The following is a 22,000-nucleotide window of genomic DNA, read 5'->3' as shown; positions in this document are numbered from 1 at the left end:
TGCCCCTAAATGGGTAAAATCTTTAAAAAAAAAAGAGAGAGAGAGAGAGAGAGAGAGAGAGAATGCTCAAGCTCACATTGACCCCAGTGTTGCCATTTTGATCTCATTTATCCTCAGTAGAGGCAAACATTATGAGTTTTGTATATGTATTTTTCTAGTATTTTGCATATATAGGCATTTATAGAAAATATATATAACTTTGATTTTTAAAAATTAAAAAAATTATTAAGAAAATAAAAAATCTTCCCTTGAACGCACATCCCACCCAGTCCCTGCCCCAATTCTTTGCCCCACTCTACAACTAAACATTCATTGTCTCCACAGCCTCACCTACCAATTAACAACCCAGCCCATTCCAACTGGCTTTTTTATCCCCATCATTCCAAATGAAAGAGCTCTTACCAAGTTCACCAACAACCAAAATCCTACCAGGACAATGACAAATTATTTGGTCTTAAATTATCCAAACCCAGCCCTTTCCTCTCCAGAGTCTATGACAGCACACACTTGCCTTCTCTCCCTCCTACCCTACCCAATTCTTAGTACGCTCAGACCTCTACTGAAATGCCCTGGGCTTCAGCCTCAGCCCTATTCTCTAGTTACGGTTTTCACCAAGGCTTTTAAATATGCACAGAGGAATCTCAACCTTACAACCCAAACTCACACTTCTCCTCTGAGCTCCAGACTCATCAAATTGCTACTGAACTTCACTTGGATGTCTAAAAGAGATTTCACACTTTAACAAGTCCAAACCATAAGTACTGTTTTTTCTGTGGACTCGCTGCTCTGTTGTAAGGAAACAGCCCGTCCATCTTAATTCTTCAAAAGCTGAATAACCCAGATTCCTCTTTCTCACCACACAGACAAGCCATCTTTATTTCTATCAAATTGCCCTCCAGAGTCTAAGCCATCACCTCTTGCTTTGACTACAATGGCTTCTGGATCTCCCCTACCACCTTCCCTAAAGAATGTCACTCTCCTGCTTAGTCTCCCATTACCTTCCCATTTTAAACAAATCTCTATCATGGGGAATGATCTGGCCCCCATCTACCTCTCTGGTCTTGTCTTCCTACAACCTTTTTACTCTCTACATTCCAACCACACCACCCCTCTTTCTGTCCTTTGTATATCTCAAACTCATTCCTTTCTGAGGATTCTGTATTTACTACCCCTTTTGCTTATAATGCTTTCCTCCCGTATTTTAACAAGATGATGTTAAACATTCAGGCCTATTTCACCCTAGCCAAAGCATTCAGTCATATTTGTTTACATGTTTACAGTTTTATTTTCCCAGTTAAAAAATACAAACTCTTTATGGGAAAGGATTTTGTCTTGGTCACGCTCTCTCCCTACCCCTTATAAAGCGATCAACACACAGCTGTCATCAATAAATGTGTTAACCAGTGGAGTCTATTAATATAATCATTTGTTTAACTCCTTACAGTTTTCTGAGCTTTAAAAGTATGCATCAAACCAATGTCACCCACAATATAAATATAAATTCTCCAATAACAATAGAAACCTCTTACTATCTTTCTAATATACAAATCTGATCATACCTGATCCTGCTTAAAATCCATCAATGGTTCCTTACTGGAATAAACAAGCACCGTTCAGATCATCTGGTCTCCACAATTTTAAATTTTCATCCATCACTATTCCACTCATTCCACACATACAAGCCACATGGAATTACATACGGTTCCCAAACATACAAACTATCTCACCAATCACCAAAATCAGTGACTCTTTCTACTCCTCACCCACTCTGCCTGCCTATCTCTGCCTCTGTTAAAGACTTCTCTGAACTCCTAGATGCTGTCAGTATATTTCAGTTCTCTCTTCCTGCTACTTTTACCCTATTTCCCAGCGTGCTGGTTTTCCTCCTGAAGAACAAGCTCTCCAGATCTTGTTCCCTGCTTCCTTCGAGGGTTGGTTCATCACCTACCAGACATTAATTTCTCTTCTTGCTCTACATTTTCTGCCATTTTTTAGGCCATTCTCATCTTAAGCCATCAACATATCTGCACACAGTTCCATTACCATGGCATGCAGATTTCTCACAAATTTATAGCTTAAACCTCTATCTTCCCTTGTATTTCCAGACCTAGGTACCCAACTATTTAAGCAGAATTTCTCCCTGAACATTTCAAAGTTACCCCAAAATAGTAAATCCAAATCAAACTCATGATACCCTTCAGCTTCCCTCCTCCAAAAACTCTGGTCCTCCTTCCAAATGTTGACAATATCCCATCAATTTTTTTTTTAAGATTTATTTATTTATTTGAGACAGACCGCACACACATGTGAGCAGGGGGAGGGGCAGAGGGAGAAAATCCTCAAGCAGACTCCCCGCTGAACACCCCCATCCTGTCAAGTTTACCTTGGGCACGTCTCTCATACAGTCCCACCGGGCTCTGGCGCTCTCTGCCACTTCCGCTATCACACACCAACACCCCGCCTCTCTCTGCACTCTTACTTCCCTCTAATCTGTGCAGGTATCTTTTTAAAAACACAAATCTAATTATCAACTCCACTTCAGCCTACTCCCAATCCTACTTAAAATCTTTTAATGGCTTTTCACTGCCAAGTATCTATTCACAGGATCTGGCCTCCAGTGTTATCTGAACTGAAATGTTTCTATGTTTTGTGATAACTCAATTCACTATTCAGTCTAGTTCTCTCACTGTGTAGACCAATTAGAGTTGTGACCAAAAGTGAGCATTAAAAGATTAGCCTTCGGGTACCTGGGTGGCTCAGTAGGTTAAGTGCCTGACTCTTGGTTTTGGCTCAGGTTGTGATACTGAGCCCAGCCTCAGGCTCTGCGTGCGTGCGGGGGGGTCGGGGGGGGGGCGGAGAGGGCTTGAGATTTTTTTTCTCTCTCCCTTGCTCTCTGCCCCTTCCCCCACCCCAAAAGAAACCTAATGCTAGAAAGGTCACACACTGGCAAATGGCTTTATTGGGACCAAAAACTCTGTCTTCTGATTCATAGTCTGTGACTTCCATGTTTTAGGAAAAAGCCATCAGTTACTGAGACTTCATCATAAAATGGCGGATCATTTTTCTGAGATGACTCCGTTAATGTTCCCAAGAACTACCACATTCTTTTCACAACCTGGAAAACCAAGGTCTATACAGCTAAGTAACTTGTCTCAAGTAATTAATGGATATGGAAACAGAATTCAGAGTACCTTATTTTTGTTTCTCTAGTCTAGCCCATAGCATGCTAAATGGCAGTGGTGATAAACTAAACACTACTGAACAAATAAAAGAAGGTGTTACATGTGGTGCAGTAAGCTCTGAGGCCAGATGGACTAGGGTTCAAATCCTACCCCTGCCAACTCTCAACTGTGTGACTTCAGCAGGTTACTAAAGTTGCTGCTTTCCCATCTGTAAAATGAAGCTAATGGCCAACTCCCAGGTGTGCTGAGGACTAAATGAGGTAGATGCCTAACATATATGTTACCACTCAATAACAAACAGTTAAAGTAAATGAACAAAAACATCAGCTTCTCCCAAAAGAGGAGAGTGTGAAAAGAAAAACAGCCACAGAGTTAAAAACAGATGGCTCTGAGCTTCCAGGTCTGCCATTTACTGTCATGTGCTCTCTCTCAGTTTCCTTCTTCACTTGTACATAGAGACAATGATGCTTAGCCCTTAGCACTGCTGTGAGGATGAAATAAGATAACATCTAAAAGCATTTTAAGTGAATAGCATCATACAAAAATCATTATTATCTGTGTACACATGCTCACTGCTGCTGTGTTCTAAATGCTTTAAGGGCATGAGAAGTCTTTTAATCATCTTTGTCTTTGTACCAGCTGGTAACACAGTCCTCTGCCCATCACAGGCATCCGTTAAATGTTGGCTGAGCAGAGTTATTAAGAAGACAGGGCTGAACTATGACAAAACAACAGTTTAAAATGAAATCCACAAGTTCATCCACTGAGAATACGGGTAAGAGAGCCTGGGACCAGTCTAGCTAAGATCAGCTCAGACAGAACACATCCTAATTTCTGGGAATTTAAATAAATGGTCTATAATTTTGTTTACCGGATATAAGTTGTATAATCAAACAAGTAAGTTCCTTCACTACAGGAATTATGTGTCTCCCGCTCTCCTTCCCTCTGTCCCCTCCCCTCCCCCTTCGCTCCACCCTCCTCCCTGTTTTAGGCCATGAAGAGGAGAGAGAGAATATAAAGGGCATAAGGAATGCTTAACAGTATTGTACCCCCCACCACACACACACACCCCAGAAAGAAAAAACTATGGGGATGTTCTCCATCAGGAGCCAACTTTAATGAGGGTTCTCTAGTCAGAGGTACTTAAAATACTGATTAAGGGGAGGTATTTCACATGAAACTAGTGTGGGTTTATCAGAGTTCTCCCTACACAAAGTCAAAGACTTCCTTAACTTCCTAGAGGAAATGCTCTGGGGTGGTGAGCAGTCTGTCCATGCAAATGTTCAAAGCAAAAAGTTGGCTTGCACTAGTTATTTACTGAGCATCTACTATGTGCCATACACCACACTTAGCATACTTCTTAGATGATCTCAGATTCTCACAATAATCCCTCGTGATAGGTATTATTTTCCCTCTGGGACAGGTGAAGAAACTGAGGTTCGGAGAGATTAAGTAATTTGTTCACGACCATATAACTGGAAATGACAGAAGAGGGATTTAGGCCCAGTAAAGTCTCAAAACCCATATTCTTGGCACCATACCATGCTGTCTACTGATGCTATCAAATTCTCTAAAAAGGAAGAGGATTCAACAGGAAAGTGGGGAGAAGATCTGGCAAAGAGACATATACAGAGAGCACAAGATGGTGTTCCACCTCAGAGTTCTTAGACACAAAGAAGCAAATTAAGGAGCCATGTCTAACTACACAAACCAAAATGCCTGGATGAGATCTAACTTTTATTCTTCAGATTCTTCAGAATCTATTCTTCAGGTTCTAAGAATGTTAATACCACTCAGAGGTATTGACAACTGAACAGAGTTCAGTAATTTTCTAGAATTCTGAGAAACAGTACCTGTAACTCACTGCTGGTATCAAACTAAGCAGGCAACAGGAATGATTACGTTTCACGGTTTTCTTGTGCCTACCAGGACCCAAACTCTTGCACAAATGGGTGTCCTTCTGGCTATGTACTGCTACACAAATTCACCTCACAGACCCTGAGCATTAGAAGAGATTCTATTATTTTATGGATGTAGAAACCGAGGCTCGGAGCAGTTCAATGATTGCCCAATGTCACATGGCTGGGCACTGGCCTAGACAAAACTCCGATCTCCTATTCCTTGGCGCAAATTTTCCCCACCGCACCTCCTCAATGGCTCCCCACTTGACGCAGGACCACCCAGATGTCCTCCTCTCTATCTGGGTATTATGCAGCTATGGCTCCTTCTGGACATTTTCACTGAATTCAACAAATGTGTGGCGCACTGGAAGAGGCAATACAGATAATAATAAAGAGAAAGGGTTGACACACATTTTGCCCTCGGACAGTGCTACTCAAACTTTCAGGTGTCACAGCACACATAGACAATTGTAATATTTTTAAGGCACAAAGTGGCAAACTAGAATGCATGTGGTCCAAGTGACCAGGGGAATCCTGGGCCCCACCTGGCTGCTCCAAGGGTGGAGGGGAATAGTTATGTTGGCATATGTGAAGCGCAGTCCAACATACGGTACTTTGGTTGGAAAGCTCTGTTCTAAAGCTAATAAGTACAGGGGTCTGAGACAAATTTACAAACAACTATAAGCACAAAGAAAGCAACCAAAGAGACTGTCACTGTCTGCTCTCATCAAACATAAATGAGTAGAAATGAGATGAATTCAATTTGCTCCCTTTCATAACTCCTCTTCCAACAAATCAAGACTGAAGAACCCATCCTCTGGTCTACAGAGAGCTGATCAGTCCCACCAACAAGGCTGCAAAGACCCCTGACACAAACATCTTGCTCACAGGAAGCTAAAAACTACTTAAAGCACGTAAAGTGTGTTGGAGAATTCTTTGACTTCTTACAAACGCTAGAAAAATCAGTAAGAGGAGGAAATTACATTTCAAGGTCATATTCAAATATGAAGGGAGAAGCAGGAAAAGAAGCCCCTCCCAACACACACACACACACACACACACACACACACACACACACACACACCCATCTGTGACCAAGCTCCATCTCCAGAAACCTAGTTAAAATTCTGCCTTCTGATATTTATAAACTTAGTTGGCCTGAGCCAAGTAGGTTTCTGCAATTCCAGACATCTGGGCTGAAGGGCAAAGGGCAAAGTGAAACTTTCAAAAGCTGGCCAGTAGCCAAGGGCATCACCTCGAGGAGGCTCCCTTAGCAACACACACAGCTGTCTGCTCAAGAGAGGGCGCCGCCATCTCCGCAAGGGGCTATATGGATGCTCTTATTTTCACAACTAAAAGCAAGGGTTTTTTTTTTCTTGTATTATTTTCCCTGTCATTCCCCTGAAAGTTATCACATCTCACAATTTCAAAACCTCTCCAATCCCAGTATGTTTCTCTTCATCCCAAATTACAATGTCATAGTTAATGATAAATTAACGTAAGGTATTCGTTCTTGGAAAACATAAAATGCTTTACAATGTCTGGTTATTAATTACTATTCCAGCTACTACAGATCTGGTTTTTAAGTATGGGCAAGTCACTCTGTGTGACTTAATTACTTCCCTCATAAAATTTCATAACAACAGTGACCTACTTCATAAGACTACTGTGAAGGACAATAAAAATTATTAGATAAAAACTTATAAAAGCTCATTCCTAATTAAGAATCATGCCACCCATTGGCTTTTGATATCTAAAGAGATGGTTTGATTCTCAAAGGCAGTGCCCCCAAAACAAAACACAGGTGGGTCGTGACCCACCAGGAAGACTGCAGCTCCTGAAGCGTCTGGCTTGTTTCGCCTGCCCCATCTGCCTTCTCCAACCCTACAAGGCCCAGGGGAGGACACCGCACCGGGAGCTCACCCTCACGCCTAAGTCTAACGAGATAAACAACATTTAGAACAAACAAACAAACCCAACCATGTCACAATCACTGCTAGGTTTCAAAAACCTAACACCTGGGAGCAGAAGGGGACGTGGCAGTCCGTGCTGAGAGGAGGCCGTTTGTGCTGGAGCCTCGCCTCGCAGCTTTCCACTCCTTATATGTGCAAGTGCAAGCCCGCACCCACAGCACTCCGTACTCACCCAGAGGTACATCATGTCAGACCCGGCTGCTCAGACTCAGCGGTCAGTTGATCCTGGACTGCAAAAAGGCACTTCAGTGAACTGTAGGAAAGGAAGTGCCAGAGTGGGGGGGGCAAGGGTTCGGGGTGGGGAGAAACCCCCCAAATCACTTGAGTTTAAAAATCTACAAGGACCGGTCTCCTCCCCCCTCCTCCCTCCTCTCCAGCTGACTGTTCTGTTGTTCTCTCTCCTCCCTCTCCCCCTCCCTCCCCCCTCCCTCTCTCCCTCTCCCTCTCTCTGGGAGTTCCCAGCCCCGTGTGTCTGAACCAGAGTGTACAGCACTCTCTTTCTCTATTTGCCTTCAGGGAATCTCTCTCTGTCATTCTACTTCTAGAAACACAATCATCACTCACAGAGATTATTGCAAAAGGCAGGGGTGGGCGGGGCTAGTAATAAACCACCAGCACCAGTTTCTAATGCTAGACACAGACTAGTTTAAGATGGGTTCTTTAAACATGAATGAAGCAATGAAAACACTATGCCCTCCAAGAAGATCAAGGGGAGCTGAGTCAAGTTTCCCCTTGGTCCAATTCTTCTGGACCCCCCGTCAGAAGCCAAGCACAAACAGAACCTGCTCAGAGCCTGTATTCCCTCCCTGCAATGCTGGTCTATCTTCTAAATAATTCTGAATTTAAAACAAGAAAAAGTACATATAAACTCGAATAGGCTTTCGTCTTTTTTATCACTGTTGCCCTAGTTCTGATCAACACAGCCTCCTTTCTGAAGGGAGAGAGGACAAGCAAGGGCTTAGCATCACATGGATTCTGAGCCCCTAGCATGTTGCAGATTCTTTACAAGGCATGGGGACAGCGCAGGGGACAAAGCATGGATTTGGAAGCTGGGTCCACAATTATTATTATCATGGCCTAGGGAAAGTTATTTAACCAGACTAAGCCCCTGTTTCCTCAACCAAAAACTGCGTACAGTACTCCTTGTGGAGTTGTTGTAATTAGATCAAATGATAGAACTGTGTAAACTATCTGTCAAGTTCCTGGTGACCACATTTCCTAATTTAGTGCAGTACAAACATTTAGTAAGTGCCTCCGATATGCCAGGCATATTTTGATCCATTATGTTCAACAGTGAACAAGTATCATCAAATCATCTGTCCTAGTGGTTTTGATTCAGAAAATAGCTGACTCCTCCATACACCAGTGCCCATGCTCTTTCCTTACTTCCCACCCATTTCTTGCATGCTCAAATCCAAAAGCCCACCCCGGTTGCACGTGATCCCTCCCTCCTCTTCGAGCCTGGCGTTTGTAACATGGCTTTCAACATTTCGGCCAGTGACTACTGCATTCCTGTACCTACCAATCTTAACTCCTTTATCCATATCTTTCAGGGGAGAGCCCATCTATTTTCGGCCATGGAGTCTTTTGCATTGTACCGAGCACAGAGTAGGTGCACCATATACTCTCAAAGGGTTCTGTGTTTTGGGGAATATTTTACTCCTTTAACTCATTAAAGAAATAACAACATGAAACAAAAAAACAAAAACAAGAGGCCTACCATCTTCCAGCTGCCTCAGGGTTCTGTTCCCCTCAGACATGTTGAGACAGCCCTCTTCTGCTTGTAAAATCTCCAAGTAAGGTCTGCAAGCCTCACCCTCAAGGCAGGCCTTGCGCAGGTACAGGTCCACTTGCTCTCCCCTACTTAATCCTTCCCCACTGTAATGCTCCTCTATTAGGGACCTGCTACAGTGGAATTCCTTTTTCTCTTAGAGTAGAAGTCAAATCACCTTTCCTCTTCTTCCCCACTATGTGCCTTCCGCCAGAGAGCTTATAATAAATACCTTTTCTCTCCTCCCACCTTCAACTCCCAGCTCATTTAAACTTGGGAGCGGTGGGGCAGGTATTCTCAGCCTCACCCAAACCTTTTCTTTTTCTTTATGCAGAACCTCTCTGCCTCCTCTGAAGGCAGGATTACCTCATTTCCAGTACAAAAGAGCAGTAAGAACTTCCAAGTGTAAACTTGAGACAGCCTTTTTTTTTTTTTACTGGGAAAACAAATCTTGACTTTCTATAAACTGTTACAACCATAATCGATTTTTATATGAAACTTTCCTCTCTAGTTTCATAGCCCCTGCCCTAAATCTTAAGTCACCAGACCTCCCTATACTTGGTTCTTAATAACTGTATTAAAATCACACTGTTAAGCGATTATAGTCTTTCAAACTCTTTGAAGACACAAAATTCACTCGTTCATACTTAAGCAAGTATCAAAAGAACAAATACAATAGAATTTCGCCTATTGTCACTTTATGGTGTTATCTTTTAACCAAGTCTGGGATGGGATAAAGATACCCCTGCTCTCCTGGAGCAAAGAAAGAGAAAAACACTAGAGAAAAGAGGTCTTCCACACAAAATAAGCAAAGTTCAAATATGTCACCAAAACTCAAAAATGACCTCCAAAACACTCGTAAGCGGCCCCATATAAACTTTGGAACCACAGGGAGAGTTCGTAAATTCCTAAATGCTTCTTTTCCTTTTTTGATCGTAATTTTAAAAACTGGGTAAACAGTATGGGGAAATCAAACTCTTTTGTGTTTTCTTCACACACACCAAAAAAACTCCAAAAACCCACAGGCAAGCTAAGCGAACCTTCTTTATTCATGCTCCTGCATGTCCACATTTCCCTACCTTTAAAAAAAAGGGGGGGGGGAGGAAACAAAGAGGTTTATCTTTCAAATTGTCAAAGTCAAAGGAGGAAACCTATGCTTTATAGCTACACGGGATTAAGAGACACAAAAGTGTAACAATCCCACACTATGAAGACACTGAAAAAGATCAGTCTTGTATCACACACAGGATGAGGACGCACACATACTTCATTCTCTCAGGAAAGCGTTTTATCAGACTGCGTGACTGCACTCTGAGGCTTATCGGCCTGTATATTAGTTCAAAGGAGAGAACATGTGAAGTGGAGCATCAGAGAAGGAGATGTCCTAGGGAAGGCCCACAGAGGAAGTTGGCATGCTTGCTTCTGAGAAAAAATCAGATTACCAGGGACAGCAATATGGGTGCTGCCAGTAATCCTAACCTTATAATACATCCTGAATTCCTGCTTCTGAAAGTGTTATATTTTGTAATGTGAAGAGTCTGGTGGGCCAGACTCTCAGAAAGTGTTTGGAGCCACAATTTGTATTCTCTGCCACAAAGTCTAACAATTCAAGAGACTACATGTTTTATGCAAGTTTCGCTGTGGGTGTGAAAAGGCTGGTGGGGGAAGTGTCCACATCTGGGGAACCAAGACAATTTTGTAAAAATATACCTGAGAAATCAGGCACTGAAGATTTCCAAAAGAAATCCAAGATAACCCTCTCTACATAATTTATATTCCTTTCACTTTCAGGATGGGTAGAGACAATACAGACTCACCACAACACTGAGCTATAGAAATGGGCCACATGAGGTCCAAATGAATTTGACTTAAAAAAAAAAAAAAGGTGAAAGAATAGGGCTCTTTTAACCTTGCTTCCTCTCGGCTTAAAATAGCAAGGATTCCCACAGGGCAATTCTCTAAAAGAATTTTGCTACTCAAAATATGACCCATGGACTAGCATCAGCAGCATTAGCATCAGCTGGGAGCTACTTAAATATGAAGAATCTCAGGCCCCACCCTAGATTTACAGAATCAAAATCGACATTATAACCAAAGCCCCAGGTGGTCTGCACGCACATTAAAGTCTGAAGAGCTGGTCCAGATAGATCACTGTCCTCACAAAGCAGCAGAGACTCATGGAAGAAAGGCGGAGATATGGTTGCCACTTTCCAGTCAGGGGATTAAACCCCTCCAAAACTGGGAGTATTCCAGCCGTGCTTACTGATTTCGATAAGACACCACCAGTGGCTAGTACTTAGAACATACTATGTGCCAGAACTGGGCATGCATTTTCTCGTTACATCTTCACAGTATCTCTGTAAGGGAGGCCCTACTTTATCTTTTTCACATATAAAAGGGAATTGGGGCTCAAAGGAGCCAAAAGCTGAACACAAGTCTATAGGACTCCAAGATAGTGTCAACTGTACCACACTTATTCACTGATAAAATCTTATCAAGACTGACAAAATCAATGGAAATTTTACCCTGGATATAACCCTGCAGGCTACCTCTGCCCATTACCAAGGTTTCAGGCAACAAATGACAGAGGTGAGGTTGGGAACTCAGTGGATACATGCTGTATGTGAGCTTCCAAAGGCTGCAGCTCTGGTCAAGTACCGTTCCCACTCCTTTGACCAATGTCGTTAAGAGCATGGTTTCAGAAACCTCTTGTGAACTGTGGTCACCTTCTATGATCCCTAAAGTGAGCTTGAGATGCACACATGGAGAAAAGAAAGGGTGCTTCCCAAGCTCACCTCTCAGAACAGCTACAGGCAAACTGGAGATTTATTAGAGCTCTGACCCCCACCCAGTGTTTAGGGAATGCAGAGCAACTATCCCTGAAAGAGGAAAATGCATTACCTTAAGAAAGCTCTGTTTTTCCTTATGTTTCAATCGTACTCTCAAATAAGCTCCCATACTTTCAAATTAATCACTCTGGTACTCCCTCCAGTACAATTTCTGCCCTCCTGGGAAGTCCCTATCCTGACCACTTTTTCATTATCTACCCACTCCAGTCATGTCTTCCTTTCCCTCCTCTGTGCAACTGTGATTCCAATAGTCCATAATTATAATCCCTCCCTTGCAAATACCCTCAATCATGTGTCCTCTCCATCCCTGCCACGTGGCAAAACTCCAAACCTGGTGAGACAGTTATCTGCCTTCTCTGTGCCTGTGCCCACACAGCTGAATGCTGCTGGAAAAAGATCACATAACCAAGCTGACTGACTTGACTACAAGTTCATGATCACAAAGCTCAACTGGGCCCTGAACAGTGCCAAGCAATCCCACCAAAGCTGCCCTTGTAAGCCTCCTACTCTCGAAAATAAGTCTACTCTTATATTCTCCTCCAACCTATTTCATTCTCTCCCCACCATCCGACTTTCAGCTGTTGCTCTATCCAAATATTTCATTTTAAAAGAGAAGCATTCAGAGGCGCCTGACTGGCTCAGACGGGGAGCGTGTGACTCTTGATCTCAGGGTTGTAAGTTCAAGCCCCATGTTGGGTGCAGAAATTACTTAAAATCTTTACCCAAAATAAATAAATAAATAAAAATAAAAGAGAATCATTCAGACAGTGTCTTCTGTCCACCAAATCTACAATCCTACCTAGAAATGCATGCATCTCCTCTTCCTTATGCTGTTACAATGAAGGGAAGCATCCCTTGCATCAAGGCCCATTTCACCTCTTGTGCTCACGCCCCTCCCCAGGCACCTACGTAAGGACTGCACTGCTCTGCTGATCGTCCTCTCTCCTGAACCATCAATCCCCTCTCTACTCATCACTGTCATGCCAGCAAATGAACATACCTTCATCTTCAGAAAACCTCCCTCTGTGATGGGGAAAGTATACAGTGGTGTCACCACTTTGGGGGTCAGTTCGGCAATATCTATGAAATTTTGAAACATGCATGGCCTACGGCTCAGCAATCCCATCTCCAAGGAGCCTAGACAGAAAAGCCCCGCAAGTGTAGAACGAAGTTCATCGTAATAATCTGTAAGAGCAAAAGAACTTTAAAAAAACAATGTCCAATAAGAGGTAAATGACTAAATGAACCACGGTTTTTAAAAAATTCTCCTTTAACCCCTTACCTCCCTACCATTTCCCAGCTCACCACGTCACAGTAATACTTCTCAAAAAAGTTGACTACACCTGTCTCTACTTCACCCCTGTTTTCTTCTTCAATCTACTCAAAATAAAGTTTCCAAGCTCTCTACTCCATTAAACTGACTGGTCAATGTCAACCACTTCCATGTCACTTAATTCAATGGACATTTTGCTGTCCTCCCTTACCTCACCTCTTATCAGGATTCAGCAAAGTTGAGAACTTCCTTAAAACACTCTTTTTCTAAGCTTCTGAGATACTGCAATCCTGGGGGTTTTTCCCCCCTACATTACTGATTACTTCTCAGTGCCTTTTTCTGGCTTCTCCCTCAACAGATCTCTAAAAAAGAAGTGAAGTGTTCCTTGAGGCTCGAGCCTCGGTTTTTTTACCTGAGTTATCTCACTCATTCCCATTGCTTCAAATACCGTTCACATGCTAATAATTACAAAGTTATAGCCCCAGCCTAGATCTCTTCTCATGCTCCAATAAGACTCTTAACCATCTCACAGACAAGTCCAACATAATGTGCCCCACACTGGGCTTTAATTCCCACCACCACTACCTTGAAATCTAATATACACTTGGTGCTCCCTACCCCACTAAGTGGTACCATCTGGCAATTACGAAAGGCAGAGTTCCTTCCCCGATCCCTCACCCCTCACATGAAACCCATTAGCAAGTCCTGCATGTCTGACTTCTCTGATCTCCTCTACCACCACCTTAACCCAAGCACCATCGGCTCCTTCCTGGACATCTCCAGGGTTCCTCCACTTCTCCTGTGGCTCCCCTTCAAACCTTCACCACAGAGCAGCCAGAGGGAGTTTTTAAAACAAAACTCAGATCATATCACTCCCCTGATTCTACAGCTTCATGTCACACTTTAAAATGTTCTCTATCTGGGGGGGGGCACCTGGGTGGCTCAGTCAGTTAAGCATCTGCCTTTAGCTTGGGTCATGATGTCGGGGTCGTAGGATCGAGCCCCAGGTTGGGCTCTGTGCTCAGCACAGGGTCGGCCTGAGATTTCCTGCCTCCTCCTCTCCCTCTGTCCCTCCCCTCACTCACGTGCTCATGCGTGCATGCGTTTTCTCTCTCTCAAATAAATAATTAAATCGTTAAAAAAAATGTTCTCTATCTGAAGTCCTTACAATGTCCTTTAAAAGTCCTACATGATCTGCTAAGTGCCTGCCTCTACAAGTTCAGTGCACACCATTATCTCACCTTCAATCACTAGGCTCTAAATACACTGACCTCGCGCCAGTTCCTGATCTAGAGCAGGTCCATCCCTCTCTCTGGCACCCCTTAATTCCTTTATTCCCTCTTCTTGAAATCCCTCCTCATCCTTTGCCAGGCTGGCTCCCTCTTATCTTTCAGGCCTCAATTTAAAAACACCTCCTCAAATAAAACTCTCCAGACCACTCTCTTTAGTTGGAGGTCCTTCCCCATACTCCACTACTGCGGTTGGTTTATTTTCTTCCTAGCTGATACCAAAACCTATCGCTTATATATTCCTTTGGTTTCTTACTGGTTTTCAATTTCTTCATTAAAAAATAATATTTTGTGTATACCACACACAACTGAGATCTTCTCCTATGGAACATTTTATCTCCTGACTTTTTGTTAGGAAAGGTCAAAGTTATTTGTAGGAGTTTCTGGCACTCAGGCAATTGTCTAACCAAGCCCCATAAAGAAAGTTAGAGCACTACTAATTTTGCCCTAGTAGCCAAAAGGACTCAAAGTTTTATCACAGCTACAAACCATAAATACATGCCTGCACCAATGGCTTTAGAATATTAGTTTGAAATAATAATATTAATATGAAAAATCAGTTCCAATCTAATCATTTACTTTAAGGTAATCTGAACATCAACATTCCAAACTGCCTTTCTTCCATTACTATAAATTCATTCTGCTCAGCACAATAAAACAGCATCCCAATCCAAACTCCATTATGATCACGCTTGGTGTATAGAAGTTAATTATCTAGAGTCTAGAACCATGCATCCGACACAGTAGCCACTGGTCACTATGTAAATTTATTTAGTTAATACTGAATTTTCAGTTCCTCAGTCACACCAGCCACATTTCAAGTGCTCAAGAACCACATGAGGCGGGCGCCTGGGTGGCTCAGTTGGTTAAGCGACTGCCTTCGGCTCAGGTCATGATCCTGGAGTCCCGGGATCGAGTCCCGCATTGGGCTCCCTGCTCAGCGGGGAGTCTGCTTCTCCCTCTGACCCTCTTCCCTCTCATGCTCTATCTCTCATTCTCTCTCAAATAAATAAATAAAATCTTTAAAAAAAAAAAAAAAAAAGAACCACATGAGGCCAGTAGACATAGCAGATATAAGCCATTTCCACTGCCACAGAAAGTTCTATTGGACAGAGCTATTCTAGAACATGGTAATAACCAGGAAGCAAAAGGCCCCCTAAGTACCCAAAATACCAAAATGTTCGTGTACTTTCATCAGCAGGAAAGCTCTGCCAGGCCTTCTCTCTCAATCTATTAATTTTTATTTTAGAAGTAAATTTCTGTCCTGATTATCTGGCTACTTGCCCACTGAAAATTTGAAAGGCAAATTAGGAAAAGGGAAGTAGGAAGCAGTAAGCAGTAAGGACTAAGTACCAGAGGAAAGGGGACTACTATGTCAGAGGCAGCCACATCAGGAGCGTAAGAGACCAAGGAAAAACATCTAAAAAGCAGGTAAGATATCAAAACTCAGACAGATGTCAAAATGGGACCACAGAGTAAGGCCAAACCAGCAGATGCTCCTGAAATATCATCCTTTTAGTCATAAACAAGAACTGATGTAGACAACTGTGTTAAAACCATTAAGAAAAATGTCTACTATTATACTATGAAAAAGAAATATATAGTTACATAATACCTTTACAAGAATTTATTTCCAAAATAACTTAAACATCTTGGTGCTCAGAGAAGGGAAAATCCTCTCAGGGAGTTGGAATACACCAGCACCAGAAATAACTCATTCCTAAAATACTCTGCATAGTCAAATTCAACTCAGTTCAAGCAACATGAACGAATGTTCAGTTCAACCAATATGAACAAATGTTGTTTACAGAGCAGGGGCAGATAGGAGAATAAGACAAGATCCTTCTCTTCAATGAATTATGGTTCCTCCATACAATGTAACACTACATAGCCTAGGGGGGTGGGGACAGAAAGTTCTTAAAATATTGTAATGAAATACTCTACTATGTATTTTTAAGTGATAAAAGGTTCAGTACAATGTATAGCACAGTATCATTGAAAAGAAAAAAGAAAAAAAAACTGAGGAATTATACGCAAAATGGTAAAATACCCATCACCTCCAGGGGAAAGGCACCGAGAGGGCTCAAGACCAGAATCAGGGAGCAACTTTTCACTATATGACTATTTTATACCTTTTAAATATTGAGTCATATACATGTATTGTTTACTCAAAACACAGTATTTATCTCAAATTTTTTAAAGATTTTATTTATTTAGAAAAAGAGTGAACATGAGAGCGAGGGAAGGGGCAGAGAGAGAGAAAAGCAGACTCCCCGCTGAGCACAGAGCCCAATGCAGGGCTCCATCCCATGACCAGGACCTAAGCCAAAATCATGAATTGGATGCTTAACTGACTACGCCACCCAGGTGTCCCTTAAATTTAAAAAAAGGGGGGGGCAAGTTCTCTATACCCAAGAAACATATAATATAACCTAATGGCTTACCCAGGCTTCAAAAAACTGAAGGACTAAACACTTAAATATTTAATTATGTTTTATTCTTACTAAAAAGCTCACCCTCTATTTAAAATTTCAATTAATTAATTGATTTCAAAAAATTCAAAGTTGAACTTGAAACAGAAACTGCAATGATTCTTATCGCTATCTCATATTAATTTTTGAAAAAAAATTTTGCATAAAAATGTCTGCATAAACATTTCAGGAACAAAAACATCTTACTGGATAATCCAGCAGAGATTGGTTGAAAAGCTCCCAGGAAAGCTACAGAATGTTTTTTTTTTTTTTAAGATTTTATTTTATTTATTTGACAGAGATAGACAAAGTGAGAGAAGGAACACAAGCAGGGGGAGTGGGAGAGGGAGAAGCAGGCTTCATGCAGAGCAGGGAACCCGATACGATGCAGGGCTCCATCCATCCCAGGACGCTGGGATCACAACCTGAGCAGAAGGCAGGCACTTAACGACTCAGCCACCCAGGCGCTCCTAGAATGGTCTTCTGTACCATGTGGGAGGCAAGGTCAGGTCACTCAGACAGTCCCTGAGGGGAGAATGCTGGTCGTTTCCCAATATCCTTTCTTTCATTTTATCTTGGTAACAAAACCTCAGTTTTCATTCTAGGATATTACCGCATACACCTTACAAAAAAAGAACTGTATCTCCCAACCTCCCTTGCGGCGAGGTGTGGCCAGCCACAAAACTAAGTTCTGGCCAATGGGATATTAGTAGAAATGTTATATGAGACTTCCGGAAAGTCTTCTTAAGTGGGGAAGGAGTAATGGCCAGAACTGTAGCACCCATATGGGCCACATCCTACGGACAGAAAAGCAAAGAACAGTAAGGATCCTGGATCCTTGCTAACCATGGTGCACCACATCAGCCCTGGACTGCCTACTTGCAGACTATTTTTGTGAAAGACAAAAGAAACTCTCTCATTTTAGGCACTTGGTAGGTGGGGGGGGGGAGGTCCTGTTATATGAAGCTGAACTTAATCCTTAACCTTTCAATACTAAGTTATTTTACTATAATTTACAAATCAAAATTCAATTTCATTTGAAACGAGAAAGCTCTATGCACATTAATAGCGTGCACGCCTGATGACCAGGACAGAAATTATCAAAGAATCTTCAAATGTCTAAGCTGGAAGTCTAGGCCAAAAAATCAACTAGTCTATCCCCCTAACGTACTGTCCCTAACCATTCCACACCAAAATGATAGAAATACAACTTTAACTTAACAATTCCTGGATTCCAATACGAAAAACAGTCAAATGTACATATATATATGTACATATACACACACACACTCTCATTTTCATCATCTATAAAATAAGGGTAATAATGCCAACATCACAGGGATACCGTCAGACTCAAACCAAATAGACTATGCTAACTAGTCTGTAACCAGCACATTGTATCTATCATTACTGTTGCCAATTACTGCTAAAACAGCCGATTGGTAAGTGGGAGTCACAGAACAAAAATTACATGAAAGCAATTACATAGAAACTCAGGTTTGGGATCCAAGGAATTCCATGAACTTGGCAAGCCCCCTTCACCAACTTTATCTCTTCACCTTTCAGAAAATACTGTATCAGGAATCTTGGCTTTCTTTTCTAAAGTACTAGGGGGAAAGGGGGAGCTGAGTAGGTTGTAAGGGGAGAAAAAGAGGCACAGTAGTAAAAGGGTTAAAGCAGTCAGGGAATGTGACACATTGGAAGTATATAACCCTGTTTTTGCATTTCACCAATTGTCAGGAGGCAGTCCAACAATTTTTAGATAGATGTTAGCAATGGTTTACTTCTACAATGTATTCATTCAAAAGAAAACACCAAATACCTGCATATAGCTTCTACAGAGTATACAGAACCCAGCAATGAAAGTGGGATGCTGGATTTGAGAAATAAGAACAGGGGAGTTCCCGATACAAAAAGACTTTCTGTAACCTGTGAGTTCAGGCGCAGGCAGTCTGAAAAAAAGCAAATAATTCACTTCTTGAAGCCATTAACTCTCCTTTGAAATCATTTCTGGGGACGACTTTAATCCAGGCCCACGTTGTACATGAGTCATACCGTACTGTGTTGTTCAACTCATTATAGTTTGCAAAGTATTCTCTGGTCAAATAACTTTGAGAAACATGCCTTAAGCTATTTCACTATTTGCCAAATTTCAGCTTTTCATAATCTTCTAAGAGGATACTGAATTAATCGATGCTTTTTACTAATTTCAAATACACTCACATGAAGAAAACAAGCTATCCAGGAGTGTCAAAGATTAGCTGACAGGCAGACAGATGCCAAGAATTTGCCGCACGTTTTAAAGGGCTACAATCAGGATAACAGGAGCGTGAGAAACAAAGTCAGACATCTTGAAGGTTTTTGTTCCAAGAAGGGCTATCAGAGGTATTGCCAATTTACGTGCCATCCTCCTCTGATTGGCCATACCCAAGGTGCTTTAATTAAGTAGTACAATTTCTGGGGAATTAGAACTATTCTACCTTCCCTAGATGACACACTTATTTTATAATGCCTGTTTATGAGTCTGATATATGACTGGGGGTTGAGGGTCTTCTGACCCAGCAGGAAAAATAAAAACACCAAAATAACATTATCTTCTGAGAAGGTAATCTATCTAATCCATGCCAGAGTGAACCAGACGATTCTATCCCACATCTAACAGATGGCTTCAATATCAAAGTTCTCCCAAAAGATAGTACATACTAAACTCTATAAAGTTATTTTCAGGCTATGACTACACTTTTAATAACATAAATGAGTTCAGTGGGACTTACTTTAATCATTTCTGAAACACAGTTTATTTTTAGTAAATATAATAGTCCCCCACAAGGGAAGCTACAACCATGCCAAAAATTTTCTATGAGAAGATAAAATCCTATTTATAGGCCTATCAGTTGCTCCTTGCTTAGGTTGTAACATAGTTTCCACTTTAAGCCTGATACACCTCCCCTGACTTCTCTCCTCTCTAATGTTCTTTTCATCCTGAAGGTTCTCACGTTTATCTTTACCTTCACAGAGTACTTAAGTTAAGCTACTATGGGGTCGGGGGGGGAGGGGTGCAGGGAGAAGAAAAGAATCTCCTTTCCCTAACACCTTCTCCCACTGGAGGGTTTAGGTAAGTTTGAGGAACCTAAAATGGGAGAGAGAGAGGAGTTCTTCATTTGGTGAGCTTTTTTCTAGGGAACCTAATAAATATCTGGCAATCAACAAGAACACAGCTACACAAGCAAGGCATGCTTCTGGCAAATGGGCCTCCTAAGGTCTTATTCGGTGTATGACTTAGCTTAAAGTTTTCTATCTTTTAAAAACCCAACAAGAATAAATGTCAAGGTTTCTACTATAGAGAATACTGTACTCAAAAGCTAACCAGGGAACCAAAAGAGAAATACAAGAGATTTATTAACTTTTCCGTAAAAATTGTGATCTCCTCAGGGACTAAGCTGCTGTTGTTTTACACGAGCTGCCGGCATCTCTACATTGCCACTTAAAATGCTAACTGCTGAGCCTCCATCAACAATTCCAGTAGGGTTAGTGCCTTACCCTCATTCAGTAAGCTGTGTTCACCGACCCCTTTCCCCAGGAGTGGCATGAGCCATACCCCATCTCACTGGATGAGATTGCAAATGAATCCTGTCTTTACTGTGCTGGCAAACCCTAATAACCCCTTTGATCTCTGAACCCCAGTAAATTTGTTCACTTATTTTCTCACAACCTTAAGCAGATAACTGCCTTTTGTTAATTCTGTGTCTGTAAGTCTTATATCCTGAATGAGACTGCAAGTTCGATTATGAGCTCCTCAAGGTCAGTGGCCATGTCTTCTTCATCTTAGGATCATCAGTGTTATGCCAGGTGACCGGCATATAATAGGCACACAGTACTCGTTGAAATACTTGTTAGGCTAATCTGTATGGCAGGGACCACATAGTAAAGTACATTTATCTTGCGTGAATCTCTCACTGCACACAACTTAGGAGAGCCCAACATAACTTTAATAGAAGTGAATCATAAGCAGGTCCTGAAAGGAGGGAGAAGACTGAGGCCTAAGTAATTAATACTCAGCCTCCTTGCACTGTGGGTTCTCATCCTCACTCTCATGTGCTCAAAGACATGGTGAACAGAGGATATACCAAATGCTGGGGCAAATAATATTTCCTTACTCTAAGAAAATTCAACCTGCTTTTCTCCATCTACCTGTATATTACTCATCTTCTAAGGGCCACCTCTTCCTGCCTACCCTAACTCAAAGTGAAATCCCCAACTCTCCAGGATCTGATGATAGGTAGCTATTTAGTATTTATAACCAGAAGGGATGGATTTAAGTTTCAGTAAAAATAATTCAACTAAACATTGGTAAAAATTACCCTATTGTTAAAGCTGGCGAAGACCAGAAAATACACTTCTCTTAAAAAAATTGTTTAGAACTCTGACATTTATCACATAACATGGTACTTCCCTTTTTAAAAGAAGACAGACTTTCTGGGGTGATCAGAGATGAGGCATGGACATGGATGCTTAAATGAATTCTCAAGATCATTTTCTAGAGGCAGCATGGTACTAAAGAAAGAACTTGGGTTTGGAAGTGGCATCAAATTGCCAAATCACCACTCACGAGCAGTGACCTTGAGCAAGGACTCTAACCTAACCTCTCTCAACCACTTTATCGTCTATAAATGCAGGGCTATTATGAAAATCAGAAATACTGTACATACAACACTTAGGTTAGTGCCTCTCTAAATAAATTACAATTGTTAATAGATTTGTTTATCGTCATTTTTTCTCAGCCCACAACAAAAGACAGAAAATGCCTCCTTGGCAAATCTGACATTTTAGAGCTACTACTATAATTTCTCTTAAATTGGTAGCAATAGAATATCAATAAGAACTCACCTGAAGAGAGCTATTTTTCCTGTGACTTTTAAAGTAAAATCTGCAGGAAGAGAAACACAAAGTGTTCCACTGGGCAAGATGTCCCTATTATACCAGATGGCTAGGAGAATTTATGGGGACTATCATGAAAAACAAAGCTCTTTGAAAGGAGTTGTGCTTCTAACAAATGGGGACAGGTGTCAGGGGTTCCAGGTAGGGGTAAACCCAATACTGACTGCAGGATCTCTCACAGGAAAGCTTCAAGTAAAGGAGGTGGGGTTTTTTTGTTCTTTTTTTTTTTCTCTCTCTCTCTTCAAAATTCCAACCCTCCCTTAAATCAGATATACTTACCCAACAATCATAAACACAAGACAAAGAGGAAAGGAAATACCTGCCTGTGCATGAGGGAAGGGGGATGCAGAGGA

The 22,000-nt window shown here is 41.7% G+C and overlaps 1 protein-coding gene across 13 annotated transcripts in view; it reads right to left on the bottom strand.

Annotated features, from left to right (window-relative positions):
- Positions 1 to 22,000, bottom strand: part of RBFOX2 (RNA binding fox-1 homolog 2) — a 281,421-nt gene that overhangs the window by 143,866 nt on the left and 115,555 nt on the right. Inside the window, exon 2 of one of the 13 annotated variants that reach the window (XM_073900311.1) lies at positions 7,229 to 7,309. The exons of the other annotated variants lie outside the window; for them this stretch is intronic. Within the exon in view, the coding sequence (XP_073756412.1) occupies positions 7,229 to 7,243 (15 nt within the window). The 5' untranslated portion in view covers positions 7,244 to 7,309. The remainder of the gene's footprint in view (positions 1 to 7,228; positions 7,310 to 22,000) is intronic. 13 annotated transcript variants of the gene reach the window in all.

This window comes from Callorhinus ursinus, unplaced genomic scaffold (assembly GCF_003265705.2).
Source record: "Callorhinus ursinus isolate GAN/ISIS: 27379988/994484 unplaced genomic scaffold, GSC_fseal_2.0 scaffold14, whole genome shotgun sequence".
Taxonomy (NCBI): Eukaryota; Metazoa; Chordata; class Mammalia; order Carnivora; family Otariidae; genus Callorhinus; species Callorhinus ursinus.
This window is presented reverse-complemented; position numbering and strand designations above follow the sequence as displayed.